The 23,732-nt window shown below is 32.7% G+C and overlaps 2 protein-coding genes across 2 annotated transcripts; one reads left to right on the top strand and one right to left on the bottom strand.

The window, feature by feature from the left end:
- The first annotated feature begins 8,707 nt into the window (after window positions 1–8,707).
- LOC139520893 (U6 snRNA-associated Sm-like protein LSm1) lies at window positions 8,708–12,917 on the top strand. Its single transcript, XM_071313918.1, has 4 exons — window positions 8,708–8,862; window positions 10,736–10,804; window positions 11,297–11,412; window positions 12,460–12,917. The coding sequence occupies exons 1-4, from the start codon at window positions 8,817–8,819 to the stop codon at window positions 12,628–12,630; spliced, it is 402 nt and encodes a 133-aa protein (XP_071170019.1). The 5' UTR covers window positions 8,708–8,816; the 3' UTR covers window positions 12,631–12,917.
- Window positions 12,918–20,191: 7,274 nt separating this feature from the next.
- Window positions 20,192–23,492, bottom strand: LOC139520919 (homeobox protein HMX3-like). Its single transcript, XM_071314001.1, has 2 exons — window positions 22,674–23,492; window positions 20,192–20,631 (listed from the first exon to the last, which is right to left on the bottom strand). Exons 1-2 carry the CDS (start codon window positions 22,939–22,941, stop codon window positions 20,264–20,266), a joined length of 636 nt encoding a protein of 211 aa, XP_071170102.1. The 5' UTR covers window positions 22,942–23,492; the 3' UTR covers window positions 20,192–20,263.
- Window positions 23,493–23,732: the final 240 nt, after the last annotated feature.

Raw genomic sequence — 23,732 nt, 5'->3', positions numbered from 1 at the left:
GAATAGAATATAGCATATAAACAATATCAGTTTAGTACTTCGGTACTGGCATGAAAATACGGATTTATTGTGTTATTAAAATTTGCTGTTACAAAATATTAGAAATTATTATAAATTAAGGAATGTATCTCCCTCATGCAAAGCTCTGATTTGGCTATACTTTTTGGACCTTTTGGATTATAGCTCTTCATCTTTTATATAAGCTTTGGATTGCAAATATTTTGGCCACGAGCATCACTGAAGAGACATGTATTGTCGAAATGTGCATCTGGTGCAAGAAAATTGGTACCGTTAATTTTATTAAACAATAACATATATGCAATGCTATCTAGAGAACAGAAATCTAACATGTATAATAAATATCTATTTGTATGTCTTCATGTTATTTGTGTCGTTTTGTTGCTGTGTAGAATTCACGTTCACCACACATCTCCCTTTTCAATTTGTATCCTGCAATTAACCAATTTAATTGTGTACAAAAAATAGGGTATACAAATATGTTTTTGCTTGTACAGTTTGTGCAAATAAAATCTTATGTTACCCCGCTTCCATGTTGGGCAAGCGGTAATGTGAATATTTCTTTTACCGTACCAGTTCATTTGGGGTCCTCTTCGCGGTCCGCGTTTAAATTATGTCAATTATTTTGAGAATTTACAGACAATGATTTTGATTTAATAACTAAAGTTGGTAGTAAATTTCAGGATAAAAACAAAATATGAACATTGTCGGAACACATAAAAAGTAATTGTACTCGCCGCGATACAGCGAGCCTCGCTTTTCGTCCTGTTTCTAAAGCTCTGATTGAGTCATACAAATACATTTTATATTTTCCGACAGTGTACATATATTGTATATTTATAGGGATATCCCCCATGTAGGTTTTGAAAAGTTGGCAGGTATGAAATTCATTTTCATTAAATCGCAGAAATAGTATTTACTTGTTTTGCAACATGAAAGGAAAATATCGCATGTATTGTTCGTTGGCCATAAGCAGAAACTAAATGAAACGGAGCTTCACTATTCATACAAGTTTCCCGTTCAGGTCACTTTTTGATTCTCATTCAAAAACAGTTGCGACATTTGAACAAACAAATTAGTTCAAGGCAGGAGGTTTTATTACTTTAGTGTTACTTACTAAACTTTGATAATTATATTCAAAGATATAGTGGTAATTTGATTTAAAAATTTGGACCAAAGTTAGTATTTAGATTAAAGGCCTTTTGATTATGCCACCATCAGTAAGTTTAATTATGGAGTAATCAGTAAATAAGATTGATAGGTTTACAGGTTGTCAGATTGATAGAAGTTACGACATGATGATTAGATTAGGTGACATGCTATAAATATTTTTAAAAGTCTCGAGTAGAGACAACTTTGTGCTTTGGTATGATTTTCACATTTGCTTAATTAGTATGACCCTTTCTCTCCAATAGTTCAAGTTCACTATCCTGAGCTTGCCAAAATGTAGTGCTCAATAAAAAATTAACGACGCTGACCCGAGTACTGAATGGAAATGGTGTAATTCAGAGCATATTAAAGTCAGCTAACAGAATAAACAGAAGTTGTATTAATTGTTTCGTTATTAATAGCTAGTAAGACATAGATGGCAAAGGCCAATCTATAAGTTACAACACATAGATAAATAAATAGTTTTGGTTAGAGAGGAAATAATTCACCAAAGCTTATCTTCTTGAATGACCTTACAAGAAGTCGAAAATATACGAGGTATATCAAAGTGCAAATAAATACATCATCTGGTATATATATTACTATTACCAGTAAATGTTTTAACATAAGCCAAAGTATTCGAAAACTACGCATTACAATGGATTTATAATATCTATCTTTAACCTGACTGTTTCAACAATGTTTCTATTCTGAAAGAAAATGATTACATTTCAGTGCAACATAGTACATAAATATTTACTTCGTAAAACTGGTCTTTGATTAATTATTTTTTGAGGTTGTAAAGTTAACTGTAAATAAAATGAGAATGATAATTAGGGCGGTTGGGTTTTTTTTCTCTGGGTTGTTCTACATTAGTTATTTAAGGGCCTTTCATAGCTGACTATGCGGTGTTGGTTTTACTCATTGTTCAAGGCCGCACAATGGCCTATCAAGTTGTTCTTAATTATTGTGTCATTTTTTTTCTCTTGCGGAGAGTTGTCTCATTGGCAATCACACCACATTTTTTTATACCGACTACAGTATACGTAGTAAGTACACATACAACTTTATTTGACCAATGAATGTTCAAGTTCAGTATTCATAAATTATTACTTTTTAGAATTTTGGGTCCTCAATGCTCTTCAACTTTGTACTTGTTTGGCTTCACAACTATTTTGATCTGAGCGTCACTGATGAGTCTTATATAGACGAAACGCGCGTCTGGCGTATTAAATTATAATCCTGGTACCTTTGATAACTATTTACACCACTGGGTCGATGCCACTGCTGGTGGACGTTTCGTCCCCGAGGGTATCACCAGCCCCGGCGTTTTGCATTTGCGCCGATCTGCATTACATTTGCGCCGATTTTTTCTTTCATTTGCGCCGATTTTTTTTTCCATTTGCGCCGATTTTTTTACAGGTAAATTACAGGTGAAAAGATATAAGAAGATGTGATATGAGTGCCAATGAGACAACTCTCTATCCCAGTCATGTTATAGTTGTTTATTCTTTAGCTTTCTATGTTGTGTTATGTGTACTATAATTGTTTGTCTGTTTGTCCTTTTCATTTTAAGCCATGGCGTTGTCAGTTTATTGTCGATTAATAAGTTTGACTGTCACTCTGGAATCTTTCGTCCCTCTTTCATTTACCATTTATCAACCTCTTCCGTAAGCCAGTTGTACAAATGTTATGAATTGTCAATCATAACATGTATATAACTGTTGTCCTCTGGTCACTACGGGGAGGTGGAAGTAGGGTTTCGAGCAAGATAAATCAATATAAAAGCTATATATTTACATACTTTAAAATCAAGAAGTAAAAACCTAAGATAAAAGCACTCTGTTAATGCTAAAATGAAGGATTCAAATCCATTAAAACGGAATACATTCAAATCTTAAATCTGTTCTTGTCGAGTGTGTATAGGCAACACATCTAATATATTCCTACAATTGTTGCTAATTGGGGTCCATCTTTTCTCTGTCTGTCTTACGTACTCTAGCTCGCATTTTAATATACATGTAGGTTACGGCATCGATTTTCTTGATAAAATCTGTGAAAACATAAAAGTTGGGGTGCGGCTGCTCAGAAATGAGGTGGATAGCGTTACAGTTTGCATATATATGTACTTAGTCTGTAGGTTAAGAATGTAAGACATTTGTTATCAGAAGGAGCGTCAGACATATTGTCAAACGCGAAGCAGTCATTGATTTCATTTGGGGGAAGGAATGGTAACCCGAAAAAAATGGGATAGCCATTTACCAATGATGCTTAATTTGTCTTTATACTCTCACTCTGTGCTCTGCCCATGTAAAAGTATTAAATTACCTGTAACTTACCTGTAAATCCAATTAGGAGAAAAAATAAAATCGGCGCAAATGAAAAAATGAAATCGGCGCAAATGAAAGAATGAAAATTTTCAAAATCGGCGCAAATGTCATACGCCCACCAGCCCAGTAGTCAGCACTTCGTTGTTGACATAAATATCAATTATGTGGTCATTTATATTTTCCTGTTTACAAAACTTTGAATTTTTTGAAAAACTTAGGATTTTCTTATCCCAGGAATACATTACCTTAGCCGTATTTGGCACAACTTTTTGGAATTTTGGGTCCTCAATACTCTTCAACTTTGTACTTGTTTGGCTTTACAACTATTTAGATCTGAGCGTCACTGACGAGTCTTATGTAGACGAAACGCGCGTCTGGTGTATTAAATTATAATCCTGGTACCTTTGATAAAATTGAGAAAGGAAATGGTGAATATGTCAAAGCGACAACACCCGACCATAGAGCAAACAACAGCCGAAGGCAACCAATGGGTCTTCAATGTAGCGAGAATTCCCGCACCCGTAGGTGTCCTTCAGCTGGCCCCTAAAATATGCATAATAGTACAGTGATAATGGACGTCATACTAAACTCCGAATTATACACAAGAAACTAAAATTTAAAATCATACAAGACTAACAAAGGCCAGAGGCTCCTGACTTGGGACAGGCGCAAAATTGCGGCGGGGTTAAACATGTTTATGAGATCTCAACCCTCCCCCTATACCTCTAGCCAATGTAGAAAAGTAAAAGAATAACAATACGCACATTAAAATTCAGTTCAAGAGAAGTCCGAGTCTGATGTCAAAAGATGTAACAAAAGAAAATAAATAAAATGACAATAATACATAAATAACAACAGACTACTAGCAGTTAACTGACATGCCAGCTCCAGACCTCAATTAAACTGATTGAAAGATTATGTCTTCATCATATGAATATCAGGTACAATCCCTCCCGTTAGGGGTTTAGTATCATACTATCATAAAATATATGAGAAGAACATAACTTGTGTCATGCCAACAACTGTTTTTTTAGAAATAAATGTGTTTAGTTCCGATGCAAAGACCCTATCAGTGAATCAATGTTAAAGCCAAAATATGCAATCTTTAATGACCTGACAACAGTATCGTAACTATATCCCCTTTTAATAAGTCTATTTAAAGGTTTTGTTAGTTTCTGAGGAGAATACTGACATTTTTGTGCTTTATAAAGAATATTTCCATAAAATTTTGGATGTGAAATACCTGAACGTATAAGATGTCTGCATGTTGAGTTATATTTACGAATTATTTCCTTATACCGGTGATAAAATTTAGTAAATGTTTTGACCAGTTTGTGATATCGAAAACCCTGGTGTAATAATTTTTCAGTAATACATAAATTTCTCTCGCTAAAATCTAATACATTGTTACATACACGAGCGAATCGTACAAGTTGAGATATATAAACACCATAAGATGGTGACAAGGGAACGTCACCATCTAAAAATGGATAATTAACAATAGGAAATGAAAAATCATCTCTTTTATCATAAATTTTTGTATTAAGCTTCCCGTTTATGATATAGATATCAAGATCGAGGAAAGGGCAGTGGTCATTGTTATCATTAGCTTTATTTAAAGTAAGTTCTACAGGATAAATTTCTTTAGTATACATACTGAAGTCGTCATTATTTAGAGCCAATATATCATCCAAATATCTAAAAGTATTGTTAAATTTTTGTATCAAATGTTGTTTTGATGGGTCTTTGCTAATTTTAGTCATAAATTGTAACTCATAACAATACAAAAACAGGTCCGCAATAAGTGGTGCACAGTTAGTCCCCATTGGAATTCCAATAACTTGACGATATACGGAATCTCCAAAGCGAACAAAAATGTTATCAAGTAAAAATTCAAGTGCATAAATAGTATCAAAGCATGTCCAATTGACATAGTTCTTTTGTTTATTGCTACTAAAAAATGATCTAAAAGAGTTTGAACATATGTACTCGCATTCCGACTTTTTAAATGCCCAGTTAATTAGGGATGTGAATTTTTTCTTAATAAGAATATGAGGCAAAGTGGTATATAGGGTAGAAAAATCAAAACTTTGAACAGATTCAAAATCACCAATATATGCATGCAATTTATCAAGTACTTCCAACGAGTTTTTGACACTCCAAAAGTAATTAATTCCACTATTTTCAAAGGCCTTATTTGAACAATTTATTATCAGGTTTTTAATTGTACCAAGTGTACTAGTAAGTAAAACAGACAATTGAGTAGTTGAACAATGGCTGGAAGATGAAATAAATCTACATTTGTAAGGTTTTTTGTGCAGCTTCGGAAGCCAGTACATAGTTGGTACTTTCATTGTGTTTGGTTCTGCTTGTAAAGAAGTAGCTAAAAGTTTATGTTTGTTACAGATGTCGTTTTCTGAAAATGAAGTCAGTTGGAATGTTGGTGAATTCGTGATTTCCTTTTGCAGAACCTCTATATAAAATTTACGTCAAACAATAATGATATTATTAGCAGCTTTATCCGCCGGGACAAAAATAAATTCCTTGGCTAGTTCTGTTAGTTTATTTTTGATACGCGAAATAGGGTTTTTATAGTTTTTGTTGAGGGTAAAATGTTCTTTAAAATGTTGTATTCGAATATCAACTATCTTCATTACTGAATTAAAAAAAGAGTCCAAAGATTTTTTGTCAGCTTTTTCCCGTTTTACCCATTTCAAACAGTAGGCGCGGAGTGAGTCGTTGATGATATTACGACACTCATTCCAGTTAATAGTTGACGGGGGACGATATTTAGGTCCTTTACTGAGGAATGATTTTAACTCTCGGTCGCGAACGATGTTAAGGTCTCCTGTTATAACATGGGAAATTGGTCCATAGGTGTATTCTGAATTACTGCAATTACACGACATAGGTGTATTTTCAGTGATATTAACATCTTTACACAATTGGCTATAATTTAACTATATTTACTGTAAATGAAATGAGACTGATAATTTGAAGAGTGATTTTTTTTTCTTCCAAATAATGAGGTACAGGGCCATTTAATCAGTGTTAAACTAACATCCAGTCTGTGCCCTCAGCAGAGAGTTGTACAGTAAAAAATCATAGAATAACCACTTCACAGTTTAAGAGGTATAAGGGGATGGTTGAGATCTCACTCAACGTGCTTAACTCCGTCGTATATCTCAAGCAAGCAGCCTTTTCGCCTCAAGTGCGGGATTTTATCCCTGTGTTGAAGACCGTCTGGTGGCCTTTGGCTGTTTTCTGCTCTTTAGTCGGGTTTTTCTCTCTTTAACACATTCCCCATTTTCAGTAAAATTGAGAATGGAAATGGGGAATGTGTCAAAGAGACAACAACCCATCTCTATTTTATTCAATAGATAGAAAGATTTGGTTTAGAATATTGATTGTGCCTTCAGAAAACTTATTTCAAACGGTTTGTTACATCCTCATTTTGCGGAGATGTTGTTTACGGAGCCCGGAAATTTAGCTACGATTAGGTGGGCTTATCGATCCTTTAAATAAAGGTTTCTAATTCAACACAACAATTAGATATTAGAATATTGTTTTATTGGTATTGATAGTGATTTTGTTATCCCTCAAAATCAAACTAAATACTATTTTTATATACATATGCACATTCATGGCTCTACAATTTTTTGATACCTGTAGCTTTGCATTGCGCCAGGTCGTGTTTTTCTCTACATGTTAATGACGTCTATATAGATACACTAAATCCATATGGTATTGGACATGTACTGATTGATATTATAGTCGTATATGCATGATGTTTTGTTGTTGTTATCGGCTTTCTGTTTGGATTAGCTCTCAGTTTTTATTTTACTTAACCCTGATTAGTACTTGTTGCATTTTAGTTGTAGGATGTCACACTCCACAGGATCCGAATTTGATGATTTACACTTTTTACTTTTTTATTAGTGATATAATACTTATTTTTGTAATGCAATTAAATGATAACTTTAAACTCATTGATGACAAATGCTTATATAAGAGAACTTGTTTAACCAGTGGAACATATATCACAGACAAGGAACTTATTTCATCAGGTGAGGAACAAATCTCACAAACCCAGAACTTGTTTCACCAGGTAAGGAACAAATCTCATAAATCTCGAACTTATTTCACTAGGGAAGGAACAATTTCACAAACCCGGTACTTATTTCACCATGTAAAGTGTGGAACTTATTCTATAGAAATGGAACAAATTATATAGAAATCATCTGTGAAAAAAGTTCTCCCAGAACATATTTCCTGTCAGTGATATTAGTTCCACTGGAACTTTTTTTCACAGGAACAAATTTTGGCTCACATATTCAGCCACGTCCGATATGTTTGGGTTTTTTTTTGTTGTTGTGAGGACAGGTGTATTTATGCTGGGTTTGGCCCTTTTTAATTGATTTTTATTGTTTGTTCTTATTTTGTACTGTCTCGGGTTAGGCCGGGAGTTTGGGTGCCTTCTCATACTAGTTTAGCCATCGCCATATATACTGACTGAGTCTCGGTATGTGCTCCAAGTCAGGAGCTTATAATTCAGTGGTTGTCGATTGTTGCCGGGTATTTCAAAACATTTTTCGTTCATTATTTTGTACATTAATTAGGGCGGTTGGTTTTTTCTCTCTGGGTTGTTCTACATTAGTTATTTTGGGGCCTTTCATAGCTGACTATGCGGTGTTGATTTTACTCATTGTTCAAGGCCGCACAATGGCCTATTCTTAATTCTTAATTGTTGTGTCTTTTTTTTCTCTTGCGGAGAGTTGTCTCATTGGCAATCACACCACATTTTTTATACCGACTACAGTAGAAGGTACACATACATCTTATTTGACCAATAAATGTTCAAGTTCAGTATTCATAAATTATATAAATAATAATTATTATATAAGCCTTACCATAAGAAATTTCCTCGTACCATCAACCATCGTCAAGCGAAAAGAATAAATAACTCAAAAAGTTTAATTATGAATACGGCCTCAATATGTCAATAACATTTATTGATATTCAATGATTCTTTTTTCGACATACCATCATTTCTTTTTATTAGGTGAAAATGAAATATAACCTAAAATGCAAGAAATTATAATGTTATCAAACGTGAAAATATTTTTTTATACAGCAATAAAAATAAGCATTTTTTTTATTGTTCGTTTTTATCTAGTATTTCATATTTAACTTTATGGTATTAGACTTGACTGTCCTCTTTGTCACTCGTGCGTTTGGAATCATGATATTTATACTAGTACACGGAAGCAATTAACAACACCGATCATTGAAATTGTAATTTTGCAAAAAATGTGAAAAATGAGTTACCTACCTGGCACCGCAAGTTTAATTGAAGAAATAGATAGTATGTTTGTCAACATTCATAATATAGACAAATAAGTTGAAGGGAATTAACTTTTAAAAGAAAAATACGACATGTCGAACAAAGGAAAACGGTCAAAACGTGAACATGTTCATGGACAGAATCCCCATATAAAAATTATGGTAGTCCAAATAATTATGACGTCTTGAAAGGCTATTATATATTTTTCTTTGACTCCTTACATCGAAAAATTAAATAAAAGCCTTTCAAGACCGATGTAAGGCGTCAAAGAAAAAAGATAATATGAGGCAGGCATAACCTGTGAATGGGGACGGAAGCCTGTATGTATTATTTTTTTAATTCAATCACGTTGATAAAAGAAACCGAAATACCGTACGTAACGTTCACGATTTTGATTCTGTTGTTAGGGAATTAGCTGTGACGTTCTTTAAGTTATGACGTCATATTCGATGTAAACAAAAGAAACGCTTTCATCAGGTAACGTTTTTTTCATATCAAACAATTATTAAAATTGAATTTGTATTGAGATCCAATCTTATATTTTACTAGACTGATAAATATAAATTTTTTCAAAGTCTCATGCAAACAAGACAGATATCTGCGCAAAAGCGGAGAAAACCGGAACAGGAAGTAGATCTGAAAAAAAAAGTTAACGATTTTGAGTTCATTAGTAGAATGAAAAATCCGGGAAATTTTCCTGATTTTTTTTTTTTTTATTGATTTTTCTACCGTAATTGGGGACTTCGTCCCCATATAATAGCCTTTCAAGACGTCATAATTATTTGGACTGATAAAATGGTTACTATCTAGATTATGTACTATCCCTAATTATGGGTATTATACCCACAATTGGGTATCAATTTATAGTGATAAGCATTTGAATTTTGTATTTCATCTTTAAAACTGCCTTGACAAACGTGACGCAGATATTCATAACAGTGGCAAATCCAGAGCCCTGGGGTTGAACCCCACCCCTTTTTTGGCCGATCAATGCATTTGAATGGGAACATATAGTTGGAACCCCCCATTGTCCAAGGTTAGGAACCCCCCTTTTTAAAATGGCTGGATCCGCCACTGCATAAGAATTCAAAATTGCAACATTTCCCCTTCAAATTATAATAAAAATGCAGTTAAATTGAAAAATACAAAGATCATGAAGAAGATGCCCTCCAAATATCCTCCCTTTTGAAAATTGAAGGCTTTTAACTTTTAATCTGATGATATACAGACATGGGTTATAATTTCATGCATGACAAAGAACAAAGAAGCATTTATCATGTTTATATTAGTGCTCAAAAACTAAGCTGAACTACAATGTACTATTATATGATAATGATGCAGGTGTTACATGTGAAAGGGCATGAAGTCAGCAGATTTATATGAAAGTCAGGGCCTGAGGGGTACTACTTGTACAAGTATTGTTTTTACTTGAAGAAGTAAAAATTAATTACTTATATATTGCATAAACTTAAGAATCATTTTATTAAATACATTTGTACATGCATGTATACACAGACATAATAAAATTAAAATATTTTATCTCCTTAAAATATAATAAATTTTATTTGGGAATGAGTTAAACATGTTAAACAAATTTGCATGAAATCATATAACATGCTAGGGTCTATCAACACATCATGACATGTGCAACCAGAACAGGGTAATGTGCAAGCTAAACTGTTCAAATTTTGTATTTTTTAAAGTAAAGGATTTTGCAATTGGTGTACATGTATGTTCTATTTTCCCAAATTTCTGCAGTTTGATATAATGTGGCATTAAACATTTAACTGCATGTAAATAGGTCATGTAGGTGTGTCTTCTGGACCAGTATTATCTCTCTTTAAATTGTGCTTATTTTAACAGAAACTACAAATGTTATTCTTTAATATTGCAGAGAAGTTACTAGTTGTACTAAGAGACGGCAGAACACTAATTGGATTTCTCAGGAGCATTGACCAATTTGGTTTGTATTTATTTTCTGTTCCACCTGGCTTATTGTCTTTTGATGTCAACTTTTTGAGACTAAGTTCCATGTTTTGTGTGAATATATACTCATTATCTAAGTTTTAAAATGTGATAAACTTCCGGTGTTTGTTTGGAGACCAGGACATTTTATTTATGAACACAGAAACTGGGACATTATATTTAAATTTTAGAAGGTGGCATATAAATTACCATAAAGTCATAGAAGACAATTGAAAATTTTCTTATTGTTAAAAAAGAAGGCTCTTAAACTGTGATAGATGTTTTGAATAAAATCTTTTTCACCCTTAAATATATTTCTTGAATACCCTTTATTGATTCCCCATTGCTATTTACAGAATGTTATAAATGAACTATATACTTTGATTAAGCTTAAAGTCATCATTCAGTAAATTCTGTTCCTGAATGGCTATCACTAAAAGAATAATCTAAATATCAATTATTTTCAGTTTATCATTGTTTTTACTTTCAGCTAATCTAGTTTTACACAGAACAATAGAGAGGATACATGTTGGTAAGAAGTATGGAGACATACCAAGAGGTATATTTGTAGTCAGAGGAGAAAATGTTGTCCTGCTTGGAGAAATTGTAAGTACTTGTTATCAGTGGGTACAATTATACCTGTCTCCTAAATTATTATACCCCCGCTTTGAAAAAGGGGGGGCATACTGTTTTACCTCTGTCTGTCCTTCCGTCAGTCCGTCCCATGAATATTTTTCGTCACATTTTTCTCAGGAACTACAATATAAGGATTTCTGATATTTGGTTTCAGGGTTTATATAAGTCTGCTACACCGTTTGATGCCTTTTCAGATTCATCACTCGACAACTTCCTGTTTACCGAACACTTGTATTATTTTACATATGATAACCAAGTTGAAAATTTCCGTCACATTTTTCTCAGGAACTACAATACAAGGATTTCTGAAATTTTGTTTCAAGGTTTATATAAGTATGCTCTACCGTGTGATGTGTTTTCAGATTCATCACTCAACAACTTCCTGTTTACCAAACACTTGTATTATTTTACACATGATAACTAAGTTGAAAATTTCCGTCACATTTTTCTCAGGAACTACAATACAAGGATTTCTGAAATTTGGTTTCAGGATTTATACAAGTCAGCTATACCGTGTGATGCGTTTTCAGATTCATCACTCAACAACTTCCTGTTTACCGAACACTTGCATATTTTTACACTATTAAAATTATCCACTTGCGGCGGGGGTATCATCAGTGAGCAGTAGCTCACAGTTTCACTTGTTCTTTTCTGAATTGAGAATTATTCATTTTGTCTATATTTTATTGAAGAAAAAGGGGTGGTTATACTCAGTGAAAAGGCAAAGTTTTAACATTGTAACCTTATATTAAATTATTGTAAATTCAGAAATTATTGCGTGCATTTATTATTATTTTGTCATTTAAGACTAAAATGTGATTTTAATTTTTGTGTTTTGAGAAAAATCCGGTTTAATTCATAAAAAAAATTAAAATGCGAGTTTAAATTATTGCTATTATAACCCTGTCACATTTTCGCAATAATTTCTGAATTTACAGTATTTGGTATCGTTTAAACAACAATCCTTATGATGTGGTTTAACAGTCTTAATGAATATTTGTGTTTCTATTATTTTAGGATTTAGAAAATGAAAATACTCTACCATTGGAAGAAGTTTCAATTGATGAAATTTTAGAAATGCAGAGGGAGGAACAATTAGTTAAACAAGAAGAGGAAGAACGAAAAAAGAAAGCAATGTTGGAGCGTGGACTACAGCCTCATTCTGAACTACATGATGACATGTTTTAAAATTCTAATTTTCCATCATCTAGGTGAAACAGCGATCATGATTTAATTAGTTCATGCAAAATACAGTCTTGTGATATTTGAATTCACAATGTGGAGTTTTATACTTAAAATAATAATCATGAAAAATGCTTTTTTAAAAAGTGCTAAAATAATGATCTGCCATACAATATTTTGTTCTACAGATGTCAGACATGTTTTGTGAAAGGAATTCACAAATGTTTACATAAAAACTACATGAATTTTATATGATAAATGATTATGTTGAATAAAGATAAGTCAACTTGCAATTATATGCTTGAATCGAATTATTTATTGTACCACCTCCTTTTTCTTGTTTGAGTATGATTATCTTGATTTGGCGATTTGTGTACTTTTTATTACAGATCCATTGAAAATCTCAAGATAATTAATATAAAAAAAGAAGATGTGGTATGATTGCCAATGAGACAACTGTCCACAAGAGACCAAAAAAACACAGACATTAACAACTATAGGTCACCGTACGGCCTTCAACAATGAGGAAAGCCAATTAAGTTTATATTTTCTGCCTCTCCATTTGCCTAATATAATTTAGTGGTAGAAGTAGAGACTGATCAGATACATATCGGAAGTGTAAAATGGACAGTATCACCGGTCTTAATGTCATCTATTATTGTCGGAAGTGTAAAATGGACAGTATCACCAGTCTTAATGTGATCCATTATTGTCGGAAGTGTAAAATGGACAGTATCACCGGTCTTAATGTCATTTATTATTGTCGGAAGTGTAAAATGGACAGTATCACCAGTCTTAATGTGATCCATTATTGTCGGAAGTGTAAAATGGACAGTATCACCGGTCTTAATGTGATCCATTATTGTCGGAAGTGTAAAATGGACAGTATCATCGGTCTTAATGTGATCCATTATTGTCGGAAGTGTAAAATGGACAGTATCACCGGACTTAATGTGATCCATTATTGTCGGAAGTGTAAAATGGACAGTATCACCAGTCTTAATGTGATCTATTATTGATCGATTTTTCACTTTAAAAAGGCATCATATTTTTATCAGATTAATGAAATACAGGGCATACTCATTTAATTTTTTGCTATAAATAGAAATTGTTTTATTATTATTTTCAAAGATGTAATAATGTATTGTCTGGTTTCAACAAATTAGAAAAGGAAAGACTGGTGGGCTGCAGTGTCATTCAACAATTTATTGATTTGTGATTGCTGGTAGGTCCGTTTATGGGAACCACTAGTGGTAGGTCAATGTCAGATATGTGTGCAATTGTGTTCAACATTGGCAAATCTTATCTCCATTGAGATTTTTGGTCCCACCATCATTGTAATTGTGTATTAACTTTGAAATTTTTGCTTAATTATCATACTTTAGTTTGTGTTCAGAACAATTTAGGGTAACCATAAGTGGAAGGTCAATGATAGTTGATATCAATATGTATTAAAATATCTCATTGCCATGAAGATTATTTAGCTCTGTCCCCCTCGGTCATGGTCTATTGACTTTGAAACTTTTGCATAGTTTAGAAATTAAAGTTTGTATTTAGGTAAGTTTGAAGGAACCCATTAATAATATTTAGGTCAATAGTTTTTGGTATTTAGTTTTACTCACACATATAAGCATTGGATCAGGTCCATTGACTTCAAATGTATTGAGTAAAATAGCAAAAAAAAACAAAAAAACTCAAGACTGAAACACACCAGTGATTGGAAAACACCTATCATATTCCTTGCTTGGTACAAGTTCCTTATGTAGAAAATGTTGGATTAAACCTAGTTTAATAGGTAGTTAAACCTCATTTGTATGACTGTCACATAGAATTCCATCATATTGACTGCAATGTGTGACAACAAGTAATGCCAATATCATTTAACATTTGTAAAACAACGAAAAAGTAGACCTACTAGTATATCAGGTTTTTTTCCTGGTTTGTTTCTATTCTTGACCAACTGTGTTAGACCCTTATGGATAGTTATGTCAGTCAGGGGCGGATCCAGAACTTTTCCTAAGGGGGGGGGCCTGCTGACTGACCTAAGGCGGGGCCGCTCCAGTCATGCTTCAATGATTCCCTATATAAAAAAAATTCCCACGAAAGGGGGGGCCCGGGCCCACCAGGGCCCCCCCTGGATCCGCCTATGTGTCTTTGAAACAATAAACACTCACTAGTAGTAGTTTAGATCCTTCATTTAACCGAATTTTGTCCAAATCTGTTAACTTTTGGCTCTTGTATATGGTTAACACATGCAATAGATTTGCTTAAAAGCCATTGGATGTTAATGACTTAACTAATTTTTTGTTTGGTGTTACATGTATTATCATTATGATAGTATGCTGTCTGTACTATCCATTTATTGCAGTGGAACATATTTTTAGGGACCCTATTAATTATGTACAAGTTTGAGCTTTTCCCAAGTTTGATATGAGAGTACATAATGTACATCACTGAAATAATATGAAATTTAAACATATTATAATGATTGCAAACAGGAGTTTATATAAAAATAGGAAGATGTGGTATGATTGCCAATGAGAGAACTTTCCACAAGATGACTAGATACAAAATGACACAGAAATTAACAATATAGGTCACCATTCAGCCTTCAACAATGAGTAAACCCATACCACATAGTCAACTTTAAATGGCCCCACAACAACAAAGGTCAAATAATTCAAATTCAAACAAAGAAAAAACTAATGCCTGATTTATGTACAAAATAATGAACGAAAAACTATTATGACATACAGCAGTTCAGCTGTGACAAGAGTTCATGTACAGTGTTTTAGAGTTATGTCCCTTAGTCAGTAATGCATTAAATTAAAAAAAAATCAATGAGGTTTTTTTTTACACTATATCAATACATTTTTTTCTATTAAGTTGAATATTAGTTTTGAGGGAACAGGTTAAAGATGAGCCAATTTTTACTGCATATATTTTTAACCAGGACTTTAAGTTTGTAACAACAAAAGCTAAGATGGACTATTGTATTCTCTTTCATTTTATGTGTCCATTTCTGTTTCTGTATTAAAAATGTCTTTGGTTGCCAATGAGACAGCTATCAACCAGAGTAATAAGATTCTAATAAAGTATGAAATGTAAATATCTAAAGGTAACAATAAAGCTTTCAACAATAAGCAAAACCCGAAAAAAAAAATGACAAAAATACACAAAGAACTGATCCAAAGGATCTCACAGTTACTAGTACTGAAATCTAATAAAACATATTTCAACTAATAAACAATATTTTTTTCCAAGACTAAAATATCAATCAGTTTATGCCCAACAGAATGGGACTACAATACTATATCATTCCTCGGTAAAGGACCTAAATATCGTCCCCCGTCATGGATTGGGAAACAAGTTTTGCAACTTATATTAATCCCTTTCCACTTTGCGGGTGCGAGTGCTGCCTTTTAGCGGCATTAGCCTACTATTTTTCAAAATCTACAAGGCTGTCTTTAACGTGCAAGAGATGTGGCTCTCTCTTATCACGGGTCAGCCAATTATCGTCCCCTTCCGACGGACTATCATCGTTTCCTCAGGACCATACTCGCAGATGGTGTCAAGGGAGAGCCGAAAATTGAGTTCCTGAAATTTTCATCCCAAACGGGAATCGAACCAGGAACCTTTGTGTTAGTGGTCCGATGCAATGAGTGTCGTTATATCATCCACGACTCACTCCGTACCTACTGTTTGAAATGGGTAAAACGGGAAAAAGCTGACAAAAATCTTTGGACTCTTTTTTTTTTAATTCAGTAATGAAGATAGTTGATATTCGAATACAACATCTTAAAGAACATTTTAACAACAACCATAAAAACCCTATTTCGCGTATCAAACATCAACTAAAAGAACTAGCCAAGGAATTTGTTTTTGTCCGGGACACCCGGCTGATAAAGCTGCCGAATAATATCATTATTGTTTGACGTAAATTTTATATAGAGGTTCTGCAAAAGGAAATCACGAATTCACCAACATTCCAACTGACTTCATTTTCAGAAAAACGACATCTGTAACAAACACAAACTTTTAGCTACTTCTTTACAAGCAGAACCAAATACAATGAAAGTCCCAACTATATATATATGTACTGGCTTCCGAAGCTACTAAAAAAAACCTTACAAATATAGATGTATTTCATCTTCAAGCCATTGTTCCACTACTAAATTGTCTGTTTTACTTACTATAGTACACTTTGTACAATAAAAAAAAAACTGATAATAAATTGTTCAAATAAGGCCTTTGAAAAAAGTGGAATTAATTGCTTTTGGAGTGTCAAAACTCGTTTGAAGTAGTTTATAAATTGCATGCATATATTGGTGATTTTGAATCTGTTCAAAGTTTTGATTTTTCTACCCTATATACCACTTTACCTCATATTTTTATTAAGAATAAAATCACATCCCTAATTAACTGGGCATTAAAAAAGTCAGAATACGAGTACATATGTTCAAACTCTTTTAGGTAATTTTTAAGTAGCAATAAACAAAAGAACTATGTCAATTGGACACGCTTTGATACTATATATGCGCTTGAATTTTTACTTGATAACATTTTTGTTCGCTTTGGAGATTCCGTATATCGTCAAGTTATTGGAATTCCAATGGGGACTAACTGTGCACCACTTATTGCGGACCTGTTTTGTATTGTTATGAGTTACAATTTATGACTAAAATTAGCAAAGACCCATCAAAACAACATTTAATACAAAAATTTAACAATACTTTTAGATATTTGGATGATATATTGGCTCTCAATAATGACGACTTCAGTATGTATACTAAAGAAATTTGTCCTGTTGAACTTACTTTAAATAAAGCTAATACTAACAATGATCACTGCCCTTTCCTCGATCTTGATATCTATATCATTAACGGGAAGCTTAATACAAAAATTTATGATAAAACCTATTGTCAATTATCAATTTTCAAATGGTGACGTTCCCTTGCCACCATCTTATGGTGTTTATATATCTCAACTTGTACGATTCGCTCGTGTATGTAACAACGTATTAGATTTTAATAAAAGATATCTCTGTACATGTGTATTACTGAAAAATTATTACACCAGGGTTTTCGATATCACAAACTGGTCAAAACATTTACTAAATTTTATCACCGGTATAAGGAAATAATTCGTAAATATAACAGACTTATTAAGAAGGGATATAGTTACGATACTGTTGTCAGGTCATTATAGATTGCATATTTTGGCTTTAATATTGATTCACTTATAGGGTCTTTGCATCGGAACTAAACACATTTTTTTTAAACAGTTGTTGGCATGACACGGGTTATGTTCTTCTCATATATTTTATGATAGTATGATACTAAACCTCCAACTGGAGGGATTGTGCCTGATATTCATATGATGAAGACATAATCTTTCGATCAGTTTAATTGAGGTCTGGAGCTGGCATGTCAGTTAACTGCTAGTAGTCTGTTGTTATTTATGTATTATTGTCATTTTATTTATTTTCTTTTGTTACATCTTTTGACATCGGACTCGGACTTCTCTTGAACTGAATTTTAATGTGCGTATTGTTATGCGTTTACTTTTCTACATTGGCTAGAGGTATAGGGGAAGGGTTGAGATCTCATAAACATGTTTAACCCCGCCGCAATTTTGCGCCTGTCCCAAGTCAGGAGCCTCTGGCCTTTGTTAGTCTTGTATGATTTTTAATTTTAGTTTCTTGTGTATAATTCGGAGTTTAGTATGACGTCCATTATCACTGTAATATCACTGTACTAGTATACATGTTTTAGGGGCCAGCTGAAAGACACCTGCGGGTGCGGGAATTCTCGCTACATTGAAGACCTATTGGTGGCCTTCGGTTGTTGTCTGCTCTATGGTCGGGTTGTTGTCGCTTTGACACATTCACCATTTCCTTTCTCAATACTATATTATGTCCAAGAATTTTGTATTGAGACATTATAAAATACACGACTTTGTGAAATGGCAAAAAACAATTGCCTATAAAACATACACTTTATAACATTCACTATGTTTGTTTATCCGTTTTTCTTGTTCTTCGAAGCAATAGCTGCATGTATGTCACACTTAAGTTATCTCAGTACTAGTGAGGAAAGTACTACTCGAATTTTTTTCATATTAATTTGGTCGTCAGCTTTACAATAACAAGTAATGTGTGACCCCTTTTCTGAATAGTCAGACACATAATTCTTGTTTGTCGATAATTTTAATTTGTCAATGTATCATGGTTGATACTAGTCTGTAATTAGAAGGCAATGATACTACAAAATATATTAAATTGTAAGTACTTACATGGAAATGATTGATTGATTGTTGGTTGTTTAACGTCCAGTGGCAAATAAGTTATGCATATTGAGGACGATACATGGAAATGAAGAATGAAAAGAAGAAACATGGAATGCCGTTTAGTTTTTCTTTGTTGAAATGTTTTTTTTTTTATATAGTGATTAAGATTATAACACAATGCTGACTGCTGAATCCCAATTCCTGACAATTTTACCTACTGAGTCTGTTGTTTTTTTTGCTCACACAATGTTGTAAATATGATGAAATTATTATATATGCGACTGCCATAAAAAGAATGGTTAAGCTAACCTTAAAATCAGATTTAATCGGAAATATTAATTAAGGAATATGATATTCTTCCTCAGTCATAATAACCTTTCATCTTTACCGAACTGAACAAAGAAATAACACGACGGGTGCCGTATACGGTGCAGGAAATGCTTACCCTTCCGGAGCACCTGATTTAACTCTCGGTTTTTAGTGGAGTTCGTGTTGTTTCTTAATTATTATTTATAACTGTTGATGTTAATGTCCTTTGGTTTTGTGAGTCTTTGTTTACTCCTTGGTTTTGATTGTTATTGTCTTGTTTTGAATTCGTTTGATCAAGGATTTGTATAGTTTTTTCTTACTATCCAAATCCGATTGGTTTGATCAAAGAGTCTCTGGTTTGATGTACTTTAGTATTTATATTTTTGATTTGACTGTTTGAAAAAGGACTTTCCGTTTTGAATGATCAATTCTCTTAGTTCCGTATTTTTAGAAATTCAGGATATCAATGTTTTAAATGTTATTTCTTTTTCTTTTGTGATTCCACTAATTTTAAATGAAACAAGGCGAGTAATCACTAAAAAAGGAGAGTAAAAAATGAGTTTAGTGCCACTACACGTTAATGTGTCTCAAGTCAGGAGCTTTGTTGTGGTAGCGTTTCGCAACCTTAGTGGTCGTATTGGTTGTTGGTCCGTGTAACACTTACAAACCCGAAATTCTAAAAACTCGTAATGTTGAACAATCTTTGGTAGTTTCTTTTAAATCTATAAGCAATCTATCAAAATGAAAGACAACCAGTGATGCCACTTGTGTAATGCTGAAGACCGCGGTATGTTGACATCTAAATATCCAATGCTTTAGATCATGTATATAGGTGTTTATATCAGATTAACACTTCATATAGAGATATATTCAGATCTTGTTTATAAAATACGACGAGAACTTTATTTATTTATAAAAAATCGTCTTTGAGTTTTTGTTTGAATTGGCGTAGCTCACAACAAAACTATAATATAATTACATATTTAGTGTATAGTGATAATAATGTGACAATATGAACATATAACATAGAATGTCAAGTGTTTCAGTAATAAAATGGAGCCACATGATGCAACATTGCAAGTCTTTGTTGAATTCTTGGATCTACAGGTATTGGTGGGAAAGGGGGGTACATTGGCGTTTCTGGTGAATATGAATCCTGTCCACTCATTTGTGATTTCCATTTATTTCGTCGATTTTGAAACCAGACTTTAACCTGCGTTTCTGTTAGTTTTAATGTTCTTGCCATCTCTGATCTCTCTGTACTTGATAAATATCGCTTCATTTCAAATGCGGATTCCAGGTAGAAAATTTGATGACGGGAAAACACGGTGCGCGTTTTTTTCTTATGTCTTAGTTTCAAATGACAGTCTGGAGAGGCATTGCTGCTATCTTCTGAACAACTACATATACCTGAAAGTACAAGAAGTGAATAAGTGTATGTTTTATAGGCAATTGGTTTGGTTTTTTTTTACTGAAACGGCAAACTATATTAAGTCATTTTGATCATTTCGAACATGAGTTTTGTGTTAACAGTTTTAATTCATTTTCGTTTTAACGATTTTGAATTTTGAGAGGACTAGTTAATTTAGGGGTCTAACATTTACAGTGCTATATGGATGACTTCAAGCTGATACAAATGCACACTTTATAAAATAGATTGTTTGAAGTATATAAAACCAGAAATATAATTCATGTATATACAGTCTCTGGTCAAGCTTCGTTGGTCTGCTTAATTACATAAAATCATTTCAACTGAAAATCTAGCTATAACATATTCAACAAAAATATATTCAAAGCAATACTTTTGGAGATGTGATGTTTTTTTTTTTTTTTTTTTTTTTTTTTGTGTTTGCGTTTTGTTTTCATTTAACCATATTTCAGTAAATTTAAATAGATTAGCGCATATGTTTTCTAACAATGTTCAAATCGTCGAAGTTGTATGTCTACATGTAAATTGTAGCGCGATACTTTTACACCCATGATCAGGAATGTATGACTATTCCGTGTTCTCGTGTTCTGCTTAATGTTTTGTTTAATCTTGGAATGTTAATTTTTTGTTTACTATTGGAATTTCAAATATTTTTAAAAATTTATTATCATTTCTCTGTAATGTACTCCCCACATTCTCTCCTTAAATATTATGTGGATTAATAGGTGCTTTTTAATTTTATTTCGCAGATATAAAGAAATCGATTGCATGCAAAGGATTGCAGGTGTATTAATTTGCATTATCGAAAGAAAAAACCCACAGAGGACGACCAGTAATTCATCTCTTAACTGAAAATATATTTTACAAAGATAGAAACAAAATTAACTGAACAAAACTAATGCGGCAAATTCCAAAGACAAACATAAATTAAATATTAATTGTTTCTATTATTCATTATTCCTAACGACACGAGACAATCGTTTTTCATTAATACCATTTACACATGCATGCATAAGGGATAATAACTGCATGTACATGATATATGATTTAAGATATATTTAGAACTATTTTCAACTAGAAATGACAAGACTTGTCGTAAGACTGGTCTTGTCTACGAAAAACAAATGCTGTTGAAGATTTATTTACGGAAACAGGAAAATAATTTTCTTCTAAATTTATCATTTTTTTTAGTGTTTATAAACAATGGAGGAATAATAAAAAAAAAATATAATTATTATTCCTTATTTTAGTAAAGCTGTTAATAAACTTTTTTTTTCAGAAAATATTCCATACAATTGAAACATAAAATGCTTGAAAACTAATTAATAAACGCGAAGGGTAAAAAGAAAAAAAATGTATAGGTTGGAAATTATGAATGGAATTTCTTTCGGTCACTTTCCGATGTAGGCCCAATGTTTGAATTATTTGAAATTAATTTAATCACTAATGTTTATATTAAGACATTAAAAAAATATTATATTAACCAGAAATACTTCTACTGCGCCTCATATGCAGAGATTCTTCTTTTTACCACTAACAGTTTATATTGGGGAATTAAAATAAATTCATTTTTTAGTTTTGAATAACCAAGACCAATTTAAAAAAGAATACATCTAATCATGTTGAAATAACAAGTTTTTACTTTTCAATAATAGATGAAATATTTTGTAATTTGTTAAACTATTTATATGGCCTTTTGAGTCTGAAATGAAAATTATATTATCGTTTCGTATATCGTAAAAGATCCTTGCATATATATGAAAGTAGTTTATAAAAATCTTAAATGCAAAAAGTAATTACAACTTCACAAAGGAATAACAATATATAAAGTGCTTCTTTTATCAACAGAAACAAATTAACCGCTTATGTAAAAAAATAACTGACAACTTAATCGATAGTAAAAAACAATCCCAAAATCAAGCATTAGTTTCGAAAAATAGAAATTCTATTCAAAAGAATTTATTTTATTCTCTTCACATTATGCTTCCATGTAAGAAAAATCATTTTCAGAAATTTTAACTACCTTGTATTTCTTCGAGTCTTGGACTGTATTGGTCATTGGAATTATTTGTTGTTCCATCGTCCCTACTCTTTGGACTGTATTGGTCAATAGAACAATTTGTTACTCGGTCGAAGCTGCTTCTTGGACTATACTCAGATGATTGGTTCGGACATTCTCTGGTACTGTGTTGGTCCTTGGAACTATTTGATGGTCGATCGTCTTTACTTAGAATATTGTCAATAAGAAACGAGTGTCCTTTTACTCTCTCTACATTATTCTGGTCAGCCATTTCTCTCCCGTGGAACAAGTTTTTTTTCGAAAAGATATCAGTTAATTTCTAGAAAAAAAAAACTGCAAGAGCCGTCGGTCCAATCAACATCAAGATCTTTTGTTGTATAATATATATACAGTCGATTTCTGAGAGTCTGCTGGAACAGTTTTTATAATAATGATTCTATATGAACGATTACATGCCAATTTGTATGTTTGGTAATACAATTTAAAAGCAGCACGTTAGCTGAACACCAAACACCGAATAAGAATTTCAAACTTATTTGTGGTGACATTATTTGACCAGTATAGATGGCCAGCAAAGGATTGGTTCTGGTCAGCACGACATTGGTTCCAGATTGATGGACAAGATATTTGCGTGATAAAATTAATTGTTTGAACTTGAAACATTTAGTCTTAAGATGTAGAGAAACATTTGTTAAATTGGAGTCAAGTGAATGAGGCACCGATAATCATTGGTAGCAATTATTGACTGTTTTCTCTCGCGATGACGAAAGCGATAACGCGACTTTCTTAGGGTATGGTGACCGCTGATTAATAACTTGTATCTTTATCTGCCATCACACCCACGGGCGTTTAATCTTAATAGGGCGTTAATAAGTATCATCCGTATGATATAGCTACTGATAGGTATTAAACTGACCATAAAGATATGACTTTGAAAATGACCAATCGCTTGTTAGAAATTTGACCACTGGTGGAGTGTCCTTAGTTGTGATAAATGATTTTTGTGCACATGTAATAATTAGATTTAGCGTACTTGCAGTGAAGTTGACAGTTCTTAAGCCT

The sequence above is a fragment of the Mytilus edulis genome, chromosome 4 (genome assembly GCF_963676685.1).
Source record: "Mytilus edulis chromosome 4, xbMytEdul2.2, whole genome shotgun sequence".
Lineage (NCBI taxonomy): Eukaryota > Metazoa > Mollusca > Bivalvia > Mytilida > Mytilidae > Mytilus > Mytilus edulis.
The sequence above is the reverse complement of the archived record's forward strand: the minus strand, read 5'-3'. Positions and strand labels throughout refer to the sequence as shown.